Source organism: Pseudophryne corroboree, chromosome 3, assembly GCF_028390025.1.
Source record: "Pseudophryne corroboree isolate aPseCor3 chromosome 3, aPseCor3.hap2, whole genome shotgun sequence".
Taxonomy (NCBI): Eukaryota; Metazoa; Chordata; class Amphibia; order Anura; family Myobatrachidae; genus Pseudophryne; species Pseudophryne corroboree.
Genome location: NC_086446.1, coordinates 457,640,023 through 457,665,670, shown reverse-complemented (window position 1 = coordinate 457,665,670; position 25,648 = coordinate 457,640,023). Strand labels below are relative to the sequence as shown.

At 48.2% G+C, this 25,648-nt stretch overlaps 1 protein-coding gene and 1 long non-coding RNA gene across 2 annotated transcripts in view; one reads left to right on the top strand and one right to left on the bottom strand.

Moving 5' to 3' along the window:
- The window catches only part of LOC135055983 (uncharacterized), a 184,231-nt gene that overhangs the window by 97,240 nt on the left and 61,343 nt on the right, over nt 1-25,648 (bottom strand). The gene's annotated exons all lie outside the window — the stretch shown is intronic.
- ARMC7 (armadillo repeat containing 7) overlaps nt 17,593-25,648 on the top strand; it is a 73,791-nt gene continuing 65,735 nt past the window's right edge. The window contains exon 1 of the mRNA XM_063960660.1: nt 17,593-17,731. Coding sequence (XP_063816730.1) covers nt 17,701-17,731 — 31 coding nt within the window. The 5' untranslated portion in view covers nt 17,593-17,700. The remainder of the gene's footprint in view (nt 17,732-25,648) is intronic.

The following is a 25,648-nucleotide window of genomic DNA, read 5'->3' as shown; positions in this document are numbered from 1 at the left end:
GATCATTGCCGACCCGCGGGGCCGCGCATCGGTTATCGCTGGCGGCATACACACTTGCCGATAACCGGGGCGACGTAGCTCAGGGAGGGGGAAAATGAGCGATGTCGCTCATTTTATCGGCTAGTGTGTATGGAACTTTAGACACCTCTTTTCTAGTGTGAACATATATAACCTACAAAGCCTTTCCTCATAATCCAGTGCCTCTAACCCGTTAATCAATTTTGTAGCTCGCCTCTGCACCCTTTCAAGCTCTAAGATATCTTTTTAATAATGTGGTGCCCAGAATTGAACACAATATTCCCGATGTGGCCATACCAATGATTTATACAATGGCAGGCTTACGCTTTCATCCCTAGTCTCAATTCCCCATTTTATGCATGCTAGTACCTTATTTTCTTTTGTTGCTGCAGTTTGAAATTGGGTACTGTTATCAATGAGCACCCCCAAATCTTTTTCTGAAACCGTCTGCCCTCACGTCTCCCCATTTAATTTGAAGGTTGCATGATTATTTTTAGCCCCAAAGTGCATGACTTTACATTTATCTATATTAAACCTCATTCTCCATTTGGCTGCCCAACTTTCCAGTTTAAATAAGTCATTTTGTAGGGACTCTGAATCCTTATCTGAGCTAATTACCCTACATAGGTATCATGTGCAAAAATTTACACTGTGCTTTCTAGATCTGTTCCTAGGTCATTATTAAATAAATTGAACAGTAATGGCCCGAGTACGGACCCTTGATGTATTCCACTGAATATATAGTGGCCCAGCTGGAGTACATCCCATTAACCACAACTGATCCCTGTTATGCAGCCAATTACTTATCCAAGTACAAATAGTGTTTCCTAGGCTGAGTTCTCTTAGTTTGAAAATCAGCCTCATTTGAGGCGCTGTATCGAAAGGCTTTAGCAAAATCTAAATGGACCACATCAACTGTGTTACCCCAATCAAGATTGTTGCTCACTTTTTCATAGAAGCTAATTAAGTTAGTTTGGCATGACCTGCCACTTACAAACCGGACAGAGAGGGGAAGGGGGGGGGGGGGTGCTTTTTCCCCCCATGGTATCCCGCCAGCACACTAAAAAATTACCTGTAACCATACCTGAACCTATCTGGTAATAGAATTTCAGAGAAATGGTCACACGTGTTTGCAAAGACATGTTTAGCTGCTGAGCCGCGCCAAGGCTTCCCTGATATCAGCAGTTCTAACACTACATAATAGCAGTGCCAACATAGGGCCATGTGATTTGTCTACAGTAAGGCGTCGTCATGATAAAACACATCCAGACAGAGAACTAACTTACCCGGGAGCCACCCACAGGAACTCCCATTAGCACTACAAGGAACAGCATGCCTTCCAAATACTGCTCCCATTCAATTCCTTTCTCACACATGCAAACAGTGGCAGTTGCTCTATCATTCCTGGAGATAATTATATATCAGGTGCTAGAAAGGGGGAGGGGTCACAGACAAACAGCAGACAGTGAGAGGGGGTGCTTCCCCCACCTGGTATTCCCCCAGCACACTAAAAAAATGACCTGTAACCATAACTGAACCTATCTGCATACCTCCCAACATGACAATCTCCAGGAGGGACAGAATGCTCTGCTCCTGGACTTCTCTCTTAATTTATTTAATTTATGGATTGCCATCACCTGTGCTGAAACACCTTTCTCATCAAGTAACTAGTTCAACACAGGTGAGGGCAATCCTACATTAAGAGAGAAGCCCAGGAACAGAGCATTTTGTCCTTTCCTGGAGAGGGTCATGTTGGGAGGTATGTATCTGGTAATAGAATTTCAGAGAATTGGTCACACGTGTTTGCAAAGACATGTTTAACTGCAGAGCCGCGCCAAGGCTTCTCTGATATCAGCAGTCCTAACACTACATAAGAGCAGTGCCCACATAGGGCCAGGTGATTTGTCTACAGTAAGGCCTCATGATAAAGGCTCATACTAAAACACATCCAGACAGAGAGCTAACTTACCCGGGAGCCACCCCCAGGATCTCCCATTAGCACTACAAGGAATAGCATGGCTACCAAATACTACTCCCATTCAATGCCTTTCTCCCACATGCAGACAAACAGTGACAGTTGCTCTATCAATCATGGAGATAATTATATATCAGGTGCTAGAAAGAAGGAGGGGTCACAAACAAACAGCAGAGGGGGGGGTGCATGGCTCCCCAAATCAACACATGGCTTCCCAAATCAACACAGACTATGGAAACTTCACACTGCACTTCAAGCATCTTGGATTGTGTGCCTCTCCATTCTTCCTCTATACTCTGGGACCTTGGTTTCCAAATGAGATGCAAACTTTGCTCTCATCAGAAAAAAGGGACTTTGGACCACTGAGCCACAGACCAGTTCTTTTTTTGTTTAACCCAGGTAAGACGCTTCTGACGTTGTTTGTTTGTTCAGGAGCGGCTTAAGAAGAGGAATATGACATTTGAAGCCCATGTCTAGGATCCGTTTGTGTGTGGTGGCTCTTGATGCACTAACTCCAGCCTCAGCCCACTCCTCGTGAAGCTCCCCCACACTTGCCTGACCTGAACCCCATAGAGACTCTATGGGGCATTGCCAAGAAAAAGATGAGAGACATGAGACCGAACAATGCAGAAGAGCTGAGGGTCGTTATGGAAGCATCCTGGTCTTCCATAACACCTCAGCAGTGCCACAGGCTGATAGAATCCATGCCACACCATACTGAGGCAGTAATTCATGCAAAAGGGGCCCAAACCAAGTACTGAGTACATATGCATGATTATACTTTTCAGAGTGCCGACATTTCTGTATTTAAAATCTTTTTTTTTAATTGATTTTATGTAATTTTCTAATTTTCTGAGATTTTGGATTTGGGGTTTTCTTAAACTGTAAGCCATAATCATTAAAATTATAACAAATAAAGGCTTGAAATATCTCACTTTGCATGGAATGAGTCCATATAATATATTAGTGTCATCTTTCAAGTTGAATTACTGAAATAAATGAACTTTTGCATGATATTCTAATTTTCAGAGTTTCACCTGTACTGGATTAAACTCCCAGAGGGCACCTGAGCACTTTAACCGTGAAAGGAATCAAGACAAGTGCCGGACCAAACCCTGATAGATAGAGAGATATATATATAACGAGTTTTATGGTAAGAACTTACCTTTGTTAAAACTCTTTCTGCGAGGTACACTGGGCTCCACAAGGAATGGACAATGGGGTGTAGAGTAGGATCTTGATCCGAGGCACCAACAGGCTCAAAGCTTTGACTGTTCCCAGAATGCATAGCGCCGCCTCCTATATCACCCCGCCTCCCTGCACAGGATCTCAGTTTTTAGTTAACCAGTCCAATGCTTTAGCAGGAAAAGAGACGACAATGGTTAGTAGCCACAACACCGCATTCTCACGACAGGATACGTGTCAGCGGCTAATGCCATACCAACCCAAAGAAGCTAAGTGCGTCAGGGTGGGCGCCTTGTGGAGCCCAGTGTACCTCGCAGAAAGAGTTTTAACAAAGGTAAGTTCTTACCATAAAACTCATTTTTTGCTGCGGGTACACTGGGCTCAACAAGGAATGGACAATGGGGGTGTCCTAAAGCAGCTCCTTATGGGAGGGGACGCACTGTAGCGGGCACAAGAACCCGGCGTCCAAAGGAAGCATCCTGGGAAGCGGCAGTATCGAAGGCATAGAACCTTATGAACGTGTTCACAGAGAACCACGTAGCCGCCTTGCACAATTGTTCAATTACAATTACAAGCCGCCTTGTAATTGTTACAAAGAATTAAGGTTCAAAAAGGGTTGCGATTACCTAAAGGATAAAAAAAAAATGGGCAGATTAGATGGGCCAAGTGGTTCTTATCTGCCGTCAAATTCTATGTTTCTATGTTCAAGGGTCGCACCACGTTGGGCCGCCCAAGAAGGTCCAACCGACCGAGTAGAATGGGCCTTAATGTGATCAGGAGCAGAGAGACCAGCCATCACATAAGCATGTGCAATCACCATTCTAATCCATCTGGCCAGAGTTTGCTTGTGAGCAGGCCAGCCACGTTTGTGAAACCCAAACAAAACAAAAAGAGAATCAGATTTCCTAATAGGAGCAGTTCTCTTCACATACATACGGAGAGCCCGTACCACATCCAAAGACCGCTCTTTGGGAGACAGATCAGGAGAAACAAGTGCCGGAACTACAATCTCCTGATTAAGGTAAAACGAAGAAACCACCTTAGGTAGATAGCCGGGACGAGTCCTAAGAACCGCCCGGTCACGGTGAAATATCAGATATGGGGAACTACAGGACAAGGCACCCAAATCCGACACTCTTCTAGCTGAAGCAATAGCCAGCAGAAACACCACCTTAAGGGAAAGCCACTTAAGGTCAGCTGAACCAAGAGGTTCAAACGGAGACTCTTGTAACGCCTCCAAAACCACCAACAAGTCCCAAGGAGCCACAGGCGGGACATAGGGAGGTTGGATACGCAACACGCCCTGAGTAAAGGTATGCACATCAGGTAAGGTCGCAATTTTTCTCTGAAACCACACCGACAAGGCAGATATTTGAACGTTAAGGGAGGCCAGACGCAAGCCTAAGTCCAGGCCCTGCTGAAGAAAAGCAAACAACTTGGCTATACTAAACTTGGAAGCGTCATAATCGTTAGATGCGCACCAAACAAAGTAAGAATGCCAGACCCTATAGTAAATCCGAGCCGAAGCCGGTTTCCGGGCCCGCAACATAGTTTGAATGACCGCCTCAGAAAACCCTTTAGCCCTCAAGACGGAAGCTTCAAAAGCCACGCCGTCAAAGACAGCCGGGCTAGGTCCTGGTAGACACAGGGGCCCTGAACGAGGAGGTCTGGGTGTTGTGGAAGTAGACGCTCTGATGATAGTCCTTGCAGGTCTGAGAACCAGTGCCGTCTGGGTCACGCTGGAGCTATGAGAAGCAGAATTCCTTTTTCTTGCTTGAACTTCCGAATTACCCTGGGCAGGAGTGACACCGTAGGGAACACGTACGGCAGCCGAAACCTCCACGGTACCGCCAGCGCATCCATGAATGCTGCTTGAGGATCCCTTGTCCTTGCTCCGACGACCGGAGCCTTGTGATTGTGTCGAGACGCCATCAGATCTACGTATGGAAGGCCCCACCTTTCCACTAGGAGTTGAAACACTTCTGGATGGAGGCCCCACTCGCCGGCATGCATGTCCTGACGACTGAGAAAGTCTGTTTCCCAATTCAGGACTCCCGGAATGAATATTGCCGATATGGCCGGTAGATGGCGCTCTGCCCACTGTAGAATCCGTGAAACTTCATTCGTTGCTAGGTGGCTTCGAGTGCCGCCTTGATGATTTATGTAAGCCACTGTGGTGGCGTTGTCCGACTGTACTTGAACAGGACGGTTCTGAATTAAATGCTGTGCTAGGTTCAAGGCATTGAAAACCGGCCGCAACTCCAGTATATTGATCGAGAGGAGGGACTCCTCCTTGGTCCACCGCCCCTGCAGGGAGTGTTGCGCCAGCACCGCGCCCCAACCTCTTACACTGGCATCTGTCATCAACAGGACCCAGTCGGATATCCAGAACGGACGGCCCCTGCACAGTTGTTGGTCCCGGAGCCACCAGAGCAGCGACAGACGGACCTCCGGAGTCAATGAGATCATTTGAGACCTGATCCGGTGAGGCAGGCCATCCCATTTGGCTAGAATCACCCTCTGGAGAGAGCGAGAGTGAAATTGAGCGTACTCCACCATGTCGAATGTTGACACCATGAGGCCCAGCACCTGCATCGCCAAATGTATCGATACTTGCGGACGAGATAGGAAGCAACGAATCCTGTCCTGAAGTTTCAGGACTTTCTCCTGAGACAGGAACAACCGCTGGTTGTGAGTGTCCAATAGTGCTCCCAGATGCACCATGCTCTGAGCAGGGATCAGGGATGACTTCTTCCAGTTGATGAGCCACCCGTGGGCTTGCAGAAACCGGACCGTCGCATCTAGATGACGCAGGAGAAGTTCTGGGGAATTTGCCAGGAGTAACAAGTCGTCCAAATACGGCAGTATCCTGACCCCTTGACGGCGGAGTACCACCGTCATCACCGCCATGACTTTTGTAAAGACTCGCGGAGCCGTTGTTAAACCAAAAGGTAACGCCCGAAACTGGTAATGGCAGTTGCCAATCGCAAATCTCAGGTATTGCAGATGAGACACTGCTATAGGAATATGCAGGTAAGCATCCTGTATGTCCAGGGAGACCATGAAGTCCCCAGGTTCCAAGGCCAGAACTATAGGGCGAAGGGTTTCCATCCGGAACTTGGAAACCTTTACAAACCTGTTCAATGCCTTGAGGTTGAGAATGGGCCGGGAGGACCCATTCGGTTTCGGGACTAGAAACAGCGGAGAATAGTACCACCGGCCCCTCTGCGCAAGGGGCACCTGTACTACGACTCCTGTATCCAGGAGGGTCTGTACCACAGAATGTAGAGTGTTTGCCTTTGTCTTGTCCAATGGGACATCTGTCTGGCAAAATCGATGAGGGGGTCGGTTTTTGAAGGCTATGGCGTAACCTCGAGTGACGACTTCCCGTACCCAGGCATCTGAAGTGGTCTTCAACCATTCCTGGGTATACCCTAGAAGCCGGCCCCCCACCCTGGGATCCCCCAGAGGGAGGCCCGCCTCGTCATGCGGCAGGCCTATCTGTCTTGGAAGCTGGCTGATGGGCCGCCCAGGCACTTTTGGGCTTAGGCTTACCAGGTTTGGAAGTGCGGGCCTGCTTGTTGTACACCTGACCTTTTGCTTTACCTGAAGAACGAAAGGGGCGAAAGGAAGTACCTTTAGCCTTCGACAAAGAAGGAGCAGTACTTGGCAGACAGGCAGTTTTGGCAGTAGCAAAGTCAGCCACAATCTTATTTAAATCCTTCCCAAACAGAATATCTCCCTTAAAAGGGAGTACCTCCAGGGTTTTTCTAGAGTCCAGATCCACAGACCAGGATCTCAGCCACAATATCCGGCGAGCCAGGACTGACGTAGTAGAGGCCTTGGCTGCCAGGATACCGGCATCAGAAGCCGCCTCTTTAATATAACGAGAAGCTGTGACAATATAAGACAAGCATTGTCTAGCATGGTCAGAGGAGATTTTAGCATCTAACTCCAAGGCCCATGCTTCAATGGCCTCTGCAGCCCAAGTAGCTGCAATAGTGGGCCTTTGTGCAGCACCAGTGAGGGTGTAAATCGCTTTCAGACAACCCTCCACACGTTTATCCATAGGCTCTTTTAGAGACGTGACGGTGGTGACCGGCAGAGCTGAGGAAACCACCATCCTAGCCACATGCGAGTCCACTGGAGGAAGCGTTTCCCAATTCTTAGACAGCCCCGGCGCGAGGGGATAGCGAGCCAGCATCTTCTTTTGAGGCACAAACTTCGTACCCGGGTTTTCCCAGGGTTCCTGACGTATATCAATTAGGTGGTCAGTGTGAGGTAAAACTTGTTTAATCACCTTCTGACGCTTGAACCTATCTGGTTTCTTAGGAGGAACGGATGGCTCGGGATCATCCGTAATCTGTAAAATTAACTTAATAGCCTCCAAAAGATCAGGAACATCCACATGTGAACAACCCTCCCCATCAGCCGTATCTGAGTCAGAAACTGTGAGGTCAGTGTAAGTGCCGTCTTCATCCGACGAGGTGTCAGTGACAGCAGTGGATTGTGAGGAGACAAGCGCTCGCTTAGAGGACCCCTTGGACGTAGGCGAGCAACAGTCAGACTTTTTAGTAGTCATGGACTGGTTCAACTACTTTATTTGAGCAGATAAATCGTCCACCCACGGCGGGTTAGCTGCAGGGACCACAAACGGTTGTACCGGCATTGGGGGTCCCATAGGGGGTGTTAGTTTATGAACTAGTGTATGCAGAAGCGTGGAAAAAGCGGCCCATGGCGGGTCATTATTTGCCCATGTTGCCACCTTCCTACTGGGGGGCAAGGAGCCCCCAGAACCAGAGCCCAAAGCTGCTATATTCTCCTCATAGGTATCTGCGCCTTCAGCACCACCGGCAGTGTGTTCAGCCCCAGAACCGTTACCCTCAGAAGCAGACATGATATAACTTGCAGTATCAGGTAACACAGTACAATTTGTCAGCAGCACAATACCTCTAGCCCAAACCACTGCGCAGTGTAGTCAGCACCAGCAGAGATAAAGGAGAGATATGGTGACTAAATCACAGAGAAAAATACGTAATAGAGTATATCTTTGTGAAAATCCTATATTAGATAAAACCTGACCACCAAGCCCCCTCAGGTTATAGAATATAGGGATAGCAGGTTGAGTGAAAGACACGAAATGGACACCACCCAGCTATCAAATGCACACACAAATAGTCACAGTTTGTACAATGCAGAGGTTATTACTAACAATAATACTGCACTGGACTAGCTTACACAGCTATATAATAGATATAACAGTACACAGTAAGAACTGGATGTATATCACAGGGTAATTGTACTAGGAAACCCTGACTAAATGCAATCTTTCTTAACTAACACCGACTAAAAAAGGCAGGTAGAATACTTAAGTGTCTTGTTGTCACTGACCTAGGTTGGGGGTGTTGTGAACTCGGGGATTCTTCCGATGGTAAGGAAGAGGAGCCACAGTTGGGTCGGAACAGGGATGGTCTGATATAGGTCTTCCTCATACAGGACTCTGACAGTAAGGCTTGATGAAATTATTGAAGAACTTTTTTGCAGGAAAAGGACAACACAATGTCACATAACAGAGAAGGAACATATGGAGAAATGTCCAGGAAGTACTTGTGAGTGATGGTAAAAGATACTGGTGACTGAAGAACTTATGAGTGATGGTTTTAGAGACACTGATGATTTGAAGAACTTGAGAGCGGTGGTTAAAGACACTGGTGATTTGTATAACTTGAGAGCGATGGTTAAAGACACTGAGGACTTGTATAACTTGAGAGCGAGGGTTAAAGGACGCTGAGGATTTATATAACTTGAGAGCGGTGTTAAAAAGGCACTGGTAACTTGCAAAACTTGAGAGCGGAGTTTAACCTGCAGCCCACGCCGACTCCAAGAAGCACTGGTGACTGGAGCGCAGTGGAACCCAGCTGCGGCTGGGAACGCTGGAAGCTGTGCAACAACTGACACCTGGAAATGCCGGAGACACTGGGATATTACTGCAGAGAGATCCGCCGAGAACAGGAGCACTGGCATCCACTTCAGGGGAAAAGACGATACTCAGGCGCCGAGGCTCTGCCCGGCGTCTGACTTTGAATCTTCCGCATCCGCAGGATTGGCGGAACAGTCTGATGACGTCACCAGTTCCCCGCCCACGTGATGCCGGGTGTCATGGCGGCGCCCCTGCCCCGAGGAACCGCCGAGAGCCGCACCAGCCAGACGCCGGAGCCCATGGACCACCGAAGGCGGAGGCCACAACACCGACCAGCAGGCACGCAGGGGTAAGCGCGGTGAACGCCGCCTCTGGCGTGTGACAGTACCCCCTCCTCCAGGAGTGGCCCCCGGACACTTTCCAGGTTTTGTTGGATGTCTGGAATGGAAAATCCGCACCAGTCGGGGAGCCATAACTTCAGTAGCCTTAACCCAGCTCCTCTCCTCGGGGCCAAAACCTTTCCACTCCACCAAATACTGTAGATTCTTGTGGAGGTAACGAGAGTCAAGAATAGCTTTAATTTCAAAGTCCGCTCCAGCTTCAGTCTCTGCAGAGGTTGGCCTCGGGGATTTTGAATGGAACCGGTTTAAAAGAAGGGGGCGAAGGAGAGAGACATGGAAGGAATTTGGTATCCAGAGGTGGGAAGGCAATCCCAATTTGCAGACAACCGGGTTCAGGACTTGTAACACGGGGTAAGGACAAATAAACCTCGGAGCAAACTTCATAGTGGGCACCCTTAACCGAAGATTGCGGGTAGAGAGCCATACCCTGTCACCAACCTTGTACTGGGGAGCTGCTCGTCGCTTCCTATCCGCAAAGAACTTATAGCGGCTGGAGACTTTCTTGAGGTTAGCATGAACTTGACTCCAAATTTGATTGAAGTGCCGGAGAGTAGAGGCTGCAACAGGAACATCCTCCGGAGGACAAATGGGCAATTCTGGAACTTGAGGATGGAATCCGTAATTAATGAAAAATGGGGGATTCACCAGTCGAAGAGTGGTACAGATGATTATGGGCAAACTCGGCCCATGGCAACAGTTCCACCCAGTCGTCTTGCGAGGGAGAGAGATAAACACGGAGAAAAGTCTCCAAATCTTGATTGACGCGTTCAGTCTGCCCATTGGTTTGTGGATGGTAAGCGGATGAAAACTTGAGTTTTATTTGTAAGGCCGTACAGAGAGCTCTCCAGAATCTTGCAGTGAATTGTACCCCCCGGTCAGAGACAATCTCCTGAGGTAACCCGTGCAGGCGGAAATGTTCTCGGATAAATAACAAGGCCAACTTGGGAGCTGATGGTAGCCCGGTCAGAGGTACAAAATGCGCCATTTTAGAGAAACGGTCAATAATTACCCAGACAGCATTATGACCCTTGGAGAGAGGCAATTCGGTGACAAAGTCCATAGAGATATGAGTCCATGGCCTCCTAGGAATGGACAGTGGATGCAACAACCCTGCAGGCGGCAGACGAAGAATTTTGTACTGAGCACACTGAGGACATGAGCTGACATAATCTTGAATATCCTTCTTCATAGTGTCCCACCAGTAAGATCTTCGTAGAAACTCCCACATCTTTTGAACTCCAGGGTGACCGGAAAACTTGGAAATATGAGCCCACTGCAACAACCTCGGTCGAAATTTAGCTGGCACAGATAATCTCCCAGGAGAAGGGTCCAGAGCGGTGGGAGCCGCTGGCATAGAAACTGGATTGAGAATCAAAGCCCTCTCAACGGAATTCTCCTCATCCGAAGCCGTTAAGGAACGGGATAAAGCATCAGCCTTGGTGTTAAAAGTCCCAGCACGGTACTTAATAACAAACGAGAACCGAGTAAAAAAGAGCGCCCATCTAGCTTGACGGGGATTCAAGCAATGGGCCGTCTTGAGGTACAGCAAATTCTTGTGATCAGTGAAAATTGTAATTAGGTGTTTAGCACCTTCCAAAAGATATCTCCATTCCTCTAAGGCAGATTTTATTGCCAAAAGCTCCTTATCTCCAATGGTGTAATTCCATTCAGCAGGAGAGAACTTGCGAGAATGGAAACCACATGGATGTAACTTCCCGTCTGGAGCGTACTGTGAAAGCACGGCACCTATGCCTACCGTGGAAGCATCAACCTCCAAAAAGAATGGTTTAGAAAAATTTGGTTGTTGAAGTACTGGAGCGGACATAAAGGCTGCCTTCAACTGAACGAACGCTGCTACAGCTTCAGAGGACCAATGACTTGGGTCAGAACCCTTCTTGGTTAGGGCAATGATAGGTGCCACAATGGTAGAGAATGCCTTTATGAACTTCCGGTAATAGTTTGCGAAACCCAGAAATCGTTGTACCGCTTTCAAGGAAAGAGGCTGAGTCCAGTCCCGAATGGCAGTGAGTTTCTCTGGATCCATACGAAGCTCCGTGCCCGAAATGATGTAACCCAGAAATGGAATGGAAGGGACCTCAAAGGTGCATTTGGAAATCTTACCATAAAGATGGTTCTCTCGCAATCGAAGAAGTACCTCCTTGACCTGCATTCTGTGCTCTGTGAGATTCTTAGAAAATATCAGAATGTCATCCAAATATACCACTACACTTAGGTATAGCATATCCCGAAAGACTTCATTAATGAATCCCTGGAAGACGGCTGGGGCGTTGCTGAGGCCAAATGGCATTACCAGATAATCGTAATGTCCGTCCCTGGTATTGAAGGACGTCTTCCATTCATCCCCGTCGGATACGTATCAAATTATAAGCTCCCCTTAGATCGAGCTTGGTGAAAACTCGGGCTCCTCGAACTCTATCAAAAAGCTCCGTGATGAGCGGCAAAGGATACTTATTCTTAATGGTGACATCATTTAGACCACGATAGTCAATACACGGTCTCAGCCCTCCGTCCTTCTTCTTCACAAAAAAGAAACCCGCCCCCGCCGGGGAGGTAGAGGGACGGATGAATCCTTTCTGCAGATTAGACTTGATATGTCCGACATAGCTTGGGTCTCGGGTAATGATAGGGGATAAGTGCGACCCCGAGGTGGCATTTCCCCCGGAATGAGCTCAATGGGGCAGTCCCAGGGTCTATGCGGTGGTAACTGGTCAGCCGCCTGTTCCGAGAATACGTCTGAAAACTCCCGATAGGCCTCCGGAATGAGCCCTTCATCTGACTTGGAAGATACACGGAGCGGGTAGACAGGAGTGAGACAATTGGAATGACAAAATGGACTCCAATATGTTATTTGCGTCGAACTCCAGTCGACATGAGGGTTGTGAAGTTTAAGCCAAGGAAGGCCAAGAACCAGATCGTGTGGCATCTCCCGAATCACTAAGAACTCCAGGTGTTCTTGATGCAGAGCTCCCACTTGCAGCTTTATTGGTACTGTACAACTTGAAATCAGACAGTTAGAAATTTGGGTACCATTAATAGCAGTCAACGTAATAGGTCGTTCGACCGACCGTAACTGAAAACCCAGATCCTGGGCACAGGAAAGGGAAATAAAATTCCCTGCAGCCCCTGAGTCCAATAGGGCCTTAACGGGCTTGACTATTGACCAAGAAAACAGAGACACGGAGAGTAAACAGTCCACTGACGGAGAAGATTTAGAAGAAACTCCTAGCTCGACTCCTCCGGAACAAGTTGGACTGCCTGTTTCCCGGGCGAGACTTGCAAAACTTAAGAAAATGATCCGCGGCTCCACAGTAGAGGCAGAGACCACCCTCACGACGACGCTGACGTTCTTCTGGAGACAGCCGGGATCGATTAATCTGCATGGGCTCGTCAGGACTCGGAATAACCGTTTGCTTGGACGGAAAAGATCGGACCCTTGATCGATCTGACCGTCTACGTTCGCCACCTCGTTCCTGCATGCGAAGATCCACCTTTACACAGAGCGAGATCAACTGTTCTAGGGAATCAGGCAAATCTCTAGTGATCAACTCGTCCTTTAGACGATCGGAGAGTCCGTTCCAAAAGGCAGCCCGGAGGGCATCATTATTCCAGCGCAGTTCTGATGCTATGGTCTGAAAGTTAATCACATACTGTCCCACTGAACGAGAGCCTTGTCGGACACGGAGCAAGTCTGCAGAGGCAGCGGTCGTCCTGCCAGGCTCATCAAAGATCCTCCGGAATGACGTAATAAAATTGGTGTAACTGGAAACCAGTGGATCAGATCGTTCCCATAACGGAGACACCCAATCCAACGCTGAACCCTCGAGCAAAGAAATAACGTATGCCACCTTGGACCGATCCGAAGGGAAGTTATATGAAAGGAGTTCAAAATGTACCTCGCACTGATTAAGAAAACCACGGCAACTCTTTGGATTCCCATTATAGCGAGAAGGAGTAGGGAGCTGAAGGCGTGATCTGGTTCCGGAGAGGGATGGAACATTACTAGCGCCAGCCACTGGAGCGGGTACTGGAACGGAGACCGGCACTACTGAAACCAGAGAAGTCTGAATTTGATCCAGCCGGCCAGATAATTCCTGAAGATAATGCATCACCTGGCCCTGTGCTGCTTCCTGACTTTGAACTCGGGAAACCAAGTCCTGGATGGTACTTGCCTCTGGGCTCCGATCCCCCGGGTCCATGAGGCCTGAGTATACGGTCACTGACCTAGGTTGGGGGTGTTGTGAACTCGGGGGTTCTTCCGATGGTAAGGAAGAGGAACCACAGTTGGGTCGGAACAGGGATGGCCTGATATAGGTCTTCCTCATACAGGACTCTGACAGTAAGGCTTGATGAAATTATTGAAGAACTTTTTTGCAGGAAAAGGACAACACAATGTCACATAACAGAGAAGGAACATATGGAGAAATGTCCAGGAAGTACTTGTGAGTGATGGTAAAAGATACTGGTGACTGAAGAACTTATGAGTGATGGTTTTAGAGACACTGATAATTTGAAGAACTTGAGAGCGGTGGTTAAAAGACACTGATGATTTGAAGAACCTGAGAGCGGTGGTTAAAGACACTGATGATTTGAAGAACTTGAGAGCGGTGGTTAAAGACACTGGTGATTTGAAGAACTTGAGAGCGGTGGTTAAAGACACTGGTGATTTGAAGAACTTGAGAGCGGTGGTTAAAGACACTGGTGATTTGAAGAACTTGAGAGCAGGGGTTAAAGACACTGATGATTTGTATAACTTGAGAGCGAGGGTTAAAGGACGCTGAGGATTTGTATAACTTGAGAGCGGTGTTTAAAGGCACTGGTAACTTGCAAAACTTGAGAGCGGAGTTTAACCTGCAGCCCACGCTGACTCCAAGAAGCACTGGTGACTGGAGCGCAGTGGAACCCAGCCACGGCTGGGAACGCTGGAAGCTGTGCAACAACTGACACCTGGAAATGCCGGAGACACTGGGATATTACTGCAGAGAGATCCGCCGAGAACAGGAGCACTGGCATCCACTTCAGGGGAAAAGACGATACTCAGGCGCCGAGGCTCTGCCCGGCGTCTGACTTTGAATCTTCCGCCTCCGCAGGATTGGCGGAACAGTCTGATGACGTCACCAGTTCCCCGCCCACGTGATGCCGGGTGTCATGGCGGCGCCCCTGTCCCAGGGAACCGCCGGGAGCCGCGCCAGCTAGACGCCGGAGCCCGTGAACCACCGAAGGCGGAGGCCACAACACCGACCAGCAGGCACGCAGGGGTAAGCGCGGTGAACGCCGCCTCTGGCGTGTGACACTTGTAAAGTCACAGCACTGACAAACAGGCGGCTTTACATAGGAGGATTTGCCCAAGCATTCCCAGGAACAGTGAGCTGAGGGATAATGGCGCCACAGACACTGCCAGGGAGTGAGGGAGAGACACATATGCAGCTCCAGAAAATGGCGCCCTGGGGCTGGGGGAGGGGCTTCAGGTCCAAGCTCTATCCCCCTGCTGGTAAAACCACCGGGTACTGCGGGCTCTAATGAAACTGTTTATAGAAAAAACCTGACCTGTCCCATGCCCTGGTGATCTAGTGGGATCGCCTGTACTGCCACAGTGTCCACCGCCAGCACGCGCGGCCCGCCTCCCACTGACCGCACCGGATCGCGATAAAGACCGGGTCCCGTAAGCGGGACCCACTTACCACCTCCCGAAGCGTGCCCACGCGATCCCGGAGTGCCCCGTCGTGTGTGCCTGACAAGAAGAAAACCGGAGCCTCCTGCTGTAGTTATCCGGCAACCAGGGCTCGGGAGTGTACAGCGCCGCTGGGGAGAGCCGGAGCTGCAGCCGTGAATGTCCACTGACATGTAACACTGCTGCTGCCCTTGAAGTCTTCACTTTTTTCCTCAGAAAAAAAGCTCTTAGGGCTGCCTGGAGCAGCCCCTCTGTTAAGTGCCTGCTACTGCAGCACCAACTACAAAACTGAGATCCTGTGCAGGGAGGCGGGGTGATATAGGAGGCGGCGCTATGCATTCTGGGAACAGTCAAAGCTTTGAGCCTGTTGGTGCCTCGGATCAAGATCCTACTCTACACCCCATTGTCCACTCCTTGTGGAGCCCAGTGGAGCCCCGCAGCAGATATATATATATATATATATATATATATAGAGAGAGAGAGAGAGAGAGAGAGAGAGAGAGATAATATAAGGCAGCCATCAGCCTTACCACTTCAATTGAAACCACTAACAGTTATTTATGTAACAAACAGGCATGGTAACATTGTAGTTGAAATCAAGAGCAGATAACGTGTTACAAAAACCTATAGCCAAGATAAGTGCAATAGAGTATCCAAAATAAATGTTTAATATTTTCCTGCAGCCCTATTTAATAATCTGAGTATCTTTACAGCCAATACGCTAATGATGCTACGTTATAACAGCTGGGCATAATGAAATTGTTTGATAGTTTTAAGGGGGGTACACACGGAGAGATCCGTACTTAAAATCTAAGCAATCTTGCTAGATTGCTTAGATTTTAAGCACGGATCTGCCGTGTGTATGCCCTCCAGCGATAGCGATACGCGGCCCCGCGCATCGCTATCGCCGATGCTAGATTGAGCTGCATGCAGGCTCAATCTAGCGGGTCGCTCACTTCACCGTTGTGTGAAGTGAGCGGCCCCCCGTCGGCTTTCCCCCTCGCTCAGCACATCGCGCTGTGCTGAGCGGGGTGAGAGATGTGTGCTGAGCGGTCTGTGTTAAGATCGCTCAGCACACATCTCTCCCGTGAGTACCCCCCTTTAGACACTACGTTTTCACTTTTATATACAACACTGAGCAATCAGTGAACAACAGTATTTTAATGTCTCTCTATATAAGTGCAGGATGATAAGAAGGAGATAAAAGTAGTAAAGATGGGAGCACTCACCAGTATTCATACTAAAAAGTTTTTAATCACAACACAACTGATGGTCTCAAACACATTAAGAGGGCAAGTAATTCCACAGATTGACTCTTGACAAGTCACACCTGTTAATTCAAAACCATTCCAGGAGACTACCTCATGAAGCTGATTGAGAGAATGCCAAGAGTGTGCAAAACTGTCATCAAAGCATAAGGGGTCTACTTTGAGGAATCTAAAATATAAAACATATATTGATTTGTTTAACACTTTTTTGTTTACAACATAATTCCATATGTGTTCTTTCATAGTTTTGATGTCTTCAGTATTAATCTACAATGTATAAAATAATTAAAATAAATAAAAACCATTAAATGAGAAGGTGTGTCCAAACTTTTGACTGGTACTGTACTGTACGTACGTATATATATATATATATATATATATATATATATATATATATATATATAATATGAACACTCACTTTTCTCCTGAGGAAAACCACCAGCGTGTGGTTGAATAGGCTATTGGGCTGCTGCAACTGTTGCAGGATTACGCACACGGAGTGTGAATAAACCCTGCTAAACAAGAGTGCTGGTCTTTCTGCTTTTTTCTTGGAAAAGTGAGTGTTGCTATTGTTTATTCTGGACCTTGCACCGCATTTTTGGATTTTTATGTTACCACTGTAGTGTGCTGTCTCATGCTTTGGAATTATATATGTAATTGATGGTTACCAGTGATGGTAGATAACTACTCAGTGTATAAGCACAATGATATATCTTCTCGCAGGTTTTAATGCTACCACCAGATGGCAGTATTTATCTTGTGAAGTTTTTAGAGAGTTTTTTTGGTTTTAAGAATCATTTACATAGGGGAATATTCAATTAGCCACTGTAAAACATTTGTTTACAGTGGTTAAACTTAACACGTCTATATGTGCTCCCAAGTCATTGCCAATTCAATTGGAAAAAACCCCCATCTTTATTCTTTCATCCCCAGAGCATGACTGAAATCATTATTTTTAGGAAAAATCATCAGGACCTGCTCTGGCACCTTTGCGGCATCTCCCCCACCCAATGACTAATTAAGCAATTGGAAGTTTCCAATTAGTTCAATTAGTCCTTAATTACTCACCTTCCGAAGAGGTGTTTTCTTCCTCCAGCATCAGGATCCGGTCTTCTGCAGCAGTAGTGTGTGTAAGTATGTGTGAGTGTTTGTAACCCCCTGGAGGCCACAGCAGGGGGAACTACATCTACCAGCAGCCCCCTCGTCTCCCAGCAGCCATCTCCCCATTGGAAAGATGGAGGGAGATGATTGGGAGTCGCAGAGACCACTGGACTGGTAGGTATAATTTATTTAATTTTATCTCGCACAGCTGAAAAATTGGATACTGCAGGTATTGGGAGCATGCATACCTGATGTAATACAAATTTGGGTATGAGGTCGCTGAGGTTGTTTTTTTGTGTGGTAAAAACCTTGCGCCCAACTGAATATTCCCCTACGTGTGGGGAAATTGAGGAATGCAACATGTAACCCAAAAAAGTGCAATAAGTAGTGGCCAAAATAAAAATATTTGGGGCTTTTCAAAGGTTTCAAATACATGTTTGCAGCTGATGCGACCATGCCTGGCAAGTAGTTAATAGAATTGAATTACATATTGAAAGTAAAAATATATATAAAAAAAGTAGATTATCGTTGGAATTTAATTTCCACTCTCAGTGGTCTATTCAATTCAAGTCAGAATTCCCGACTTGTCAGAAAAAGAGCAGTTTCCGACATTTTAAGGTCGAATCCAGATTTGATCTATTCAATCAAACTGCCTTTTATCCGACAAGTCAGAAATTCCAACTTGTCAGAAAACACGTGGATCAGCGGATAAGCATGCTATCGCAGCCAGGTGCAGTTTTGCTATTTTAGCAAAACTGCAGCTGAAGCTGAATGAGGGCCTATGTTTCGACTATGTGAAAGTGAGTGAATTTTTAAATTGGATATTTTGGACAAAATGTAACAATAGCCAGCGAGCTGCCAGAGGCGCTGGACCTTGTCAAGGCTGCCCATTTTTTGAATAATTTACAAAGCAAAAACAACCTTTTTTTTGCCATAATAATGACTGCCACTTTAAAAAAAAAAAAAAACAGGCCGACTTGTGTTTGCCAAATGGACTGGGTTGAATGTTAATTAGATGCTGAATCATGAGCACAAAAATTCTTCAATATTTGGTTACCCTATAATATTACCCCCTCTACTGTGGAAAAATAAGAATTTACTTACCGATAATTCTATTTCTCGTAATCCGTAGTGGATGCTGGGAACTCCATAAGGACCATGGGGAATAGCGGCTCCGCAGGAGACTGGGCACAAAAGTAAAGCTTTAGGACTACCTGGTGTGCACTGGCTCCTCCCCCTATGACCCTCCTCCAAGCCTCAGTTAGGATACTGTGCCCGGACGAGCGTACACAATAAGGAAGGATTTTGAATCCCGGGTAAGACTCATACCAGCCACACCAATCACACCGTACAACCTGTGATCTGAACCCAGTTAACAGCATGATAACAGAGGAGCCTCTGAAAAGATGGCTCACAACAATAATAACCCGATTTTTGTAACAATAACTATGTACAAGTATTGCAGACAATCCGCACTTGGGATGGGCGCCCAGCATCCACTACGGACTACGAGAAATAGAATTATCGGTAAGTAAATTCTTATTTTCTCTGACGTCCTAGTGGATGCTGGGAACTCCGTAAGGACCATGGGGATTATACCAAAGCTCCCAAACGGGCGGGAGAGTGCGGATGACTCTGCAGCACCGAATGAGAGAACTCCAGGTCCTCCTCAGCCAGGGTATCAAATTTGTAGAATTTAGCAAACGTGTTTGCCCCTGACCAAGTAGCTGCTCGGCAAAGTTGTAAAGCCGAGACCCCTCGGGCAGCCGCCCAAGATGAGCCCACCTTCCTTGTGGAATGGGCTTTTACAGATTTTGGCTGTGGCAGGCCTGCCACAGAATGTGCAAGCTGAATTGTACTACAAATCCAACGAGCAATAGTCTGCTTAGAAGCAGGAGCACCCAGCTTGTTGGGTGCATACAGGATAAACAGCGAGTCAGATTTTCTGACTCCAGCCGTCCTGGAAACATATATTTTCAGGGCCCTGACTACGTCCAGCAACTTGGAGTCCTCCAAGTCCCTAGTAGCCGCAGGTACCACAATAGGCTGGTTCAAGTGAAACGCTGAAACCACCTTAGGGAGAAATTGAGGACGAGTCCTCAATTCTGCCCTGTCCGTATGAAAAATTAGGTAAGGGCTTTTATAGGATAAAGCCGCCAATTCTGACACACGCCTGGCTGAAGCCAGGGCCAACAGCATTACCACTTTCCATGTGAGATATTTTAAGTCCACAGTGGTGAGTGGTTCAAACCAATGTGATTTTAGGAACCCCAAAACTACATTGAGATCCCAAGGTGCCACTGGAGGCACAAAAGGAGGCTGTATATGCAGTACCCCCTTGACAAACGTCTGAACTTCAGGAACTGAAGCCAGATCTTTCTGGAAGAAAATCGACAGGGCCGAAATTTGAACCTTAATGGACCCTAATTTTAGGCCCATAGACAGTCCTGTTTGCAGGAAATGCAGGAAACGACCCAGTTGAAATTCCTCTGTAGGGGCCTTCCTGGCCTCGCACCACGCAACATATTTACGCCAAATACGGTGATAATGCTGTATGGTTACATCCTTCCTGGCTTTGATCAGGGTAGGGATGACTTCATCCGGAATGCCTTTTTCCTTCAGGATCCGGCGTTCAACCGCCATGCCGTCAAACGCAGCCGCGGTAAGTCTTGGAACAGACAGGGTCCCTGCTGGAGCAGGTCCCTTCTTAGAGGTAGAGGCCACGGGTCCTCTGTGAGCATCTCTTGAAGTTCCGGGTACCAAGTCCTTCTTGGCCAATCCGGAGCCACGAGTATAGTCCTTACTCCTCTCCTTCTTATGATTCTCAGTACCTTGGGTATGAGAGGCAGAGGAGGGAACACATACACTGACTGGTACACCCACGGTGTTACCAGAGCGTCCACAGCTATTGCCTGAGGGTCCCTTGACCTGGCGCAATACCTGTCTAGTTTTTTGTTGAGGCGGGACGCCATCATGTCCACCTTTTGGTTTTTCCCAACGGTTCACAATCATGTGGAAGACTTCTGGGTGAAGTCCCCAATCTCCCGGGTGGAGGTCGTGTCTGCTGAGGAAGTCTGCTTCCCAGTTGTCCACTCCCGGAATGAACACTGCTGACAGTGCTATCACATGATTTTCCGCCCAGCGAAGAATCCTTGCAACTTCTGCCATTGCCCTCCTGCTTCTTGTGCCGCCCTGTCCGTTTACGTGGGCGACTGCCGTGATGTTGTCTGACTGGATCAGCACCGGCTGACCTTGAAGCAGAGGTCTTGCTAGGCTTAGAGCATTGTAGATGGCCCTTAGCTCCAGGATATTTATGTGAAGTGATGTCTCCAGGCTTGACCACAAGCCCTGGAAATTTCTTCCCTGTGTGACTGCTCCCCAGCCTCTCAGGCTGGCATCCGTGGTCACCAGGACCCAGTCCTGAATGCCGAATCTGCGGCCCTCTAGAAGATGAGCACTCTGCAACCACCACAGGAGAGACACCCTTGTCCTTGGTGACAAGATTATCCGCTGATGCATCTGAAGATGCGACCCGGACCATTTGTCTAGCAGATCCCACTGGAAGGTTCTTGCGTGGAATCTGCCGAATGGGATTGCTTCGTAAGAAGCCACCATCTTTCCCAGAACCCTTGTGCATTGATGCACTGAGACTTGGCCTGGTTTTAGGAGATTTCTGACTAGTTCGGATAACTCCCTGGCTTTCTCCTCCGGGAGAAACACCTTTTTCTGGACTGTGTCCAGGATCATCCCTAGGAATAGAAGTCGTGTCGTCGGGATCAGCTGCGATTTTGGAATATTGAGAATCCAACCGTGCTGGCGCAGCACTATCTGAGATAGTGCTACCCCGACTTCCAACTGTTCCCTGGATCTTGCCCTTTTCAGGAGATCGTCCAAGTAAGGGATAACTAAAACTCCCTTCCTTCGAAGGAGTATCATCATTTCGGCCATTACCTTGGTAAAGACCCGGGGTGCCGTGGACAATCCAAACGGCAGCGTCTGAAACTGATAGTGACAGTTCTGTACCACAAACCTGAGGTACCCTTGGTGAGAAGGGAAAATGGGGACATGTAGGTAAGCATCTTTTGATGTCCAGAGACACCATATAGTCCCCTTCTTCCAGGTTTGCAATCACTGCTCTGAGTGACTCCATCTTGAATTTGAACCTTTGTATGTAAGTGTTCAAGGATTTTAGGTTTAAAATTGGTCTCACCGAGCCGTCCGGCTTCGGTACCACAAATAGTGTGGAATAGTACCCCTTTCCCTGTTGTAGGAGGGGTACCTTGATTATCACCTGCTGGGAATACAGCTTGTGAATGGCTTCCAATACTGCCTCCCTGTCTGAGGGAGACGTCGGTAAAGCAGACTTTAGAAAACGGCGAGGGGGAGACGTCTCGAATTCCAATTTGTACCCCTGAGATACCACCTGAAGGATCCAGGGGTCCACTTGCGAGTGGGCCCACTGCGCACTGAACTTCTTGAGACGGGCCCCCACCGTGCCTGAGTCCGCTTGTAAAGCCCCAGCGTCATGCTGAGGACTTTGCGGAGGCGGGAGAGGGCTTTTGTTCCTGGGAACTGGCTGTTTGTTGCAGCCTTTTTCCTCTCCCTCTGCCACGGGGCAGAAATGAGGCGCCTTTTGCCCGCTTGCCCTTATGGGGCCGAAAGGACTGCGCCTGATAATACGGCGTCTTCTTAGGTTGAGAAGCTACCTGGGGTAAAAATGTGGATTTTCCAGCAGTTGCCGTGGCTACCAGGTCTGATAGACCTACCCCAAATAACTCCTCCCCCTTATAAGGCAATACTTCCATGTGCCTTTTAGAATCCGCATCACCTGACCACTGCCGCGTCCATAAACCTCTTCTTGCAGAAATGGACAGCGCGCTAACTCTCGATGCCAGTCGGCAAATATCCCTCTGTGCATCACGCATATATAGAAATGCATCCTTCAAATGCTCTATCTTCAGTAATATACTGTCCCTATCTAGGGTATCAATATTTTCTGTTTAGACAAGCGTGTGAGCGCTTTATCCACCCTAGGGGGTGTTTCCCAACGTGCCCTATCCTCCGGCGGGAAAGGGTACGATGCCAATAACCTTTTAGGAATTATCAGTTTTTTATCGGGGGAAACCCACGCCTCATCACACACTTCATTTAATTCCTCGGATACAGGAAAAACTACAGGCAGTTTTTTCTCACCAAACATAATACCCTTTTTAGTGGTACTTGTATTATCAGAGATATGCAATACATTTTTCATTGCTTCAATCATGTAACGTGTGGCCCTAGTGGAAGTCACGTTTGTCTCCTCATCATCGACACTGGAGTCAGTATCCGTGTCTGTGTCTGCCATTTGAGGTAACGGGCGTTTTAAAGCCCCTGATGGCGTTTGAGACTCCTGGACAGGCACAAGCTGAGTAGCCGGCTGTCTCATGTCGTCACTGTCTGTCGTAAAGAGCTGACACTGTCACGCAATTCCTTCCATAAGCTCATCCACTCAGGTGTCGACTCCCTAGGGGGTGACAACTCTATAATAGGCAATTGCTCCGCCTCCATCTCATTTTCCTCAAACATGTCGACACAATCGTACCGACACACCGCACACACACAGGGAATGCTCTGATAGAGGACAGGACCCCACTAGCCCTTTGGGGGGAGAGAGGGAGAGTATGCCAGCACACACCAGAGCGCTATATATAGACAGGAATACCACTATAAAATGTGCTTTTCCCTTTATAGCTGCTGTTAGTATTAAAACTGCGCCAAATTAGTGCCCCCCTCTCTTTTTTTACCCTTTTCTGTAGTGCAGGACTGCAGGGGAGAGTCAGGGAGACGTCCTTCCAGCGGAGCTGTGATGGAAAATGGTGCCCGTGTGCTGAGGAGATAGGCTCCGCCCCCTTCTCGGCGGCCTTTTCTCCCGCTTTTTGGTGAGTTCTGGCAGGGGTTAAAATACATCCATATAGCCCTGGGGGTTATATGTGGTGTATTTATGCCAGCCAAGGTGTTTACATTGCTGCTCAGGGCGCCCCCCCCTAGCGCCCTGCACCCTCAGTGACCGAAGTGTGAAGTGTGCCTGAGTAACAATGGCGCACAGCTGTAGTGCTGTGCGCTACCTTGTTGAAGACTGATGTCTTCTGCCGCCGATTTTTCCGGACCTCTTCTTGCTTCTGGCTCTGTAAGGGGGCCGGCGGCGCGGCTCTGGGACCGAGCTCCGAGGCTGGGCCTGTGTTCGGTCCCTCTGGAGCTAATGGTGTCCAGTAGCCTAAGAAGCCCAAGCTGGCTGCAAGCAGGCAGGTTCGCTTCTTCTCCCCTTAGTCCCTCGATGCAGTGAGCCTGTTGCCAGCGGGTCTCACTGAAAATAAAAAACCTAAAACTAAACTTTCACTAAGAAGCTCAGGAGAGCCCCTAGTGTGCACCCTTCTCGGCCGGGCACAAAAATCTAACTGAGGCTTGGAGGAGGGTCATAGGGGGAGGAGCCAGTGCACACCAGGTAGTCCTAAAGCTTTACTTTTGTGCCCAGTCTCCTGCGGAGCCGTTATTCCCCATGGTCCTTACGGAGTTCCCAGCATCCACTAGGACGTCAGAGAAATAAGATTTTAAACCTACCGGTAAATCTTTTTCTCCTAGTCCGTAGAGGATGCTGGGGACTCCGTAAGGACTATGGGGTATAGACGGGCTCCGCAGGAGACATGGGCACTATAAAGAACTTTAGAATGGGTGTGCACTGGCTCCTCCCTCTATGCCCCTCCTCCAGACCTCGGTTAGAGAAACTGTGCCCAGAGGAGACGGACAGTACGAGGAAAGGATTTTTGTTAATCTAAGGGCAAGATTCATACCAGCCCACACCATCCACACCGTATAACCTGGAATATACGCAACCAGTTAACAGTATGAACAAAACAGTATCTGCTAACGACTGATCCCAACTGTAACATAACCCTTATGTAAGCAACAACTATATACAAGTCCTGCAGAAATATGTCCGCACTGGGACGGGCGCCCAGCATCCTCTACGGACTAAGAGAAAATCTTATTTTCTCTTACGTCCTAGGGGATGCTGGGGACTCCGTAAGGACCATGGGGATTATACCAAAGCTCCAGACCGGGCGGGAGAGTGCGGATGACTCTGCAGCACCGATTGAGCAAACAGGAGGTCCTCCTCAGCCAAGGTACCAAACTTGTAGAATTTAGCAAAAGTGTTTGACCTCGACCAAGTCGCCGCTTGGCAAAGTTGTAAAGCCGAGACGCCTCGGGCAGCCGCCCAAGAAGAGCCCACCTTCCTAGTGGAATGGCCTTTACCGAATCTGGTAACGGCAATCCAGCCGTAGAATGAGCTTGCTGAATCGTGTTACAGATCCAGCGAGCAATAGTCTGCTTAGAAGCAGGAGCGCCAACCTTGTTGGCTGCATGCAGGACAAACCGTGCCTCTGTTTTCCTAATCCGAGCCGTCCTGGCTACATAAATTTTTAAGGCCCTGACTACATCAAGGGACATGGAATCCCGTAGCCACAGGCACAACAATAGGTTGGTTCATATGAAACGATGACACCACCTTAGGTAAAAATTGAGGACGAGTCCTCAAGTCTGCTCTATCCACATGGAAAATGAGATAGGGGCTCTTATGAGACAAGGCCGCCAATTCGGACACCCGCCTTGCAGATGCCAAGGCCAACAACATGACCACCTTCCAAGTGAGAAATTCAACTGTCTGAAGAGGTTCAAACCAGTGAGATTTTAGGAACTGTAACACCACGTTAAGGTCCCATGGTGCCACTGGGGGCACAAAAGGAGGCTGGATGTGCAGCACTCCCTTTACAAAAGTCTGGACTTCTGGGAGAGAAGCCAATTTATTCTGGAAAAATATAGATAGGGCCGAAATCTGTACCTTAATGGAGCCTCACTTTAGGTCCATATCCACTCCTGTCTGTAGAAAGTGGAGAAAACGGCCCAGGTGGAAATCTTCCGTAGGAGCATTCTTGACTTTCGCCGACACCTCCTTCCTAGCCTTTATCAGAGTAGGAATGACTTCCTCTGGAATACCTTTTCCAGCTAGGATTCGGCGTTCAACCGTCATGCCGTCAAACGTAACCGCGGTAA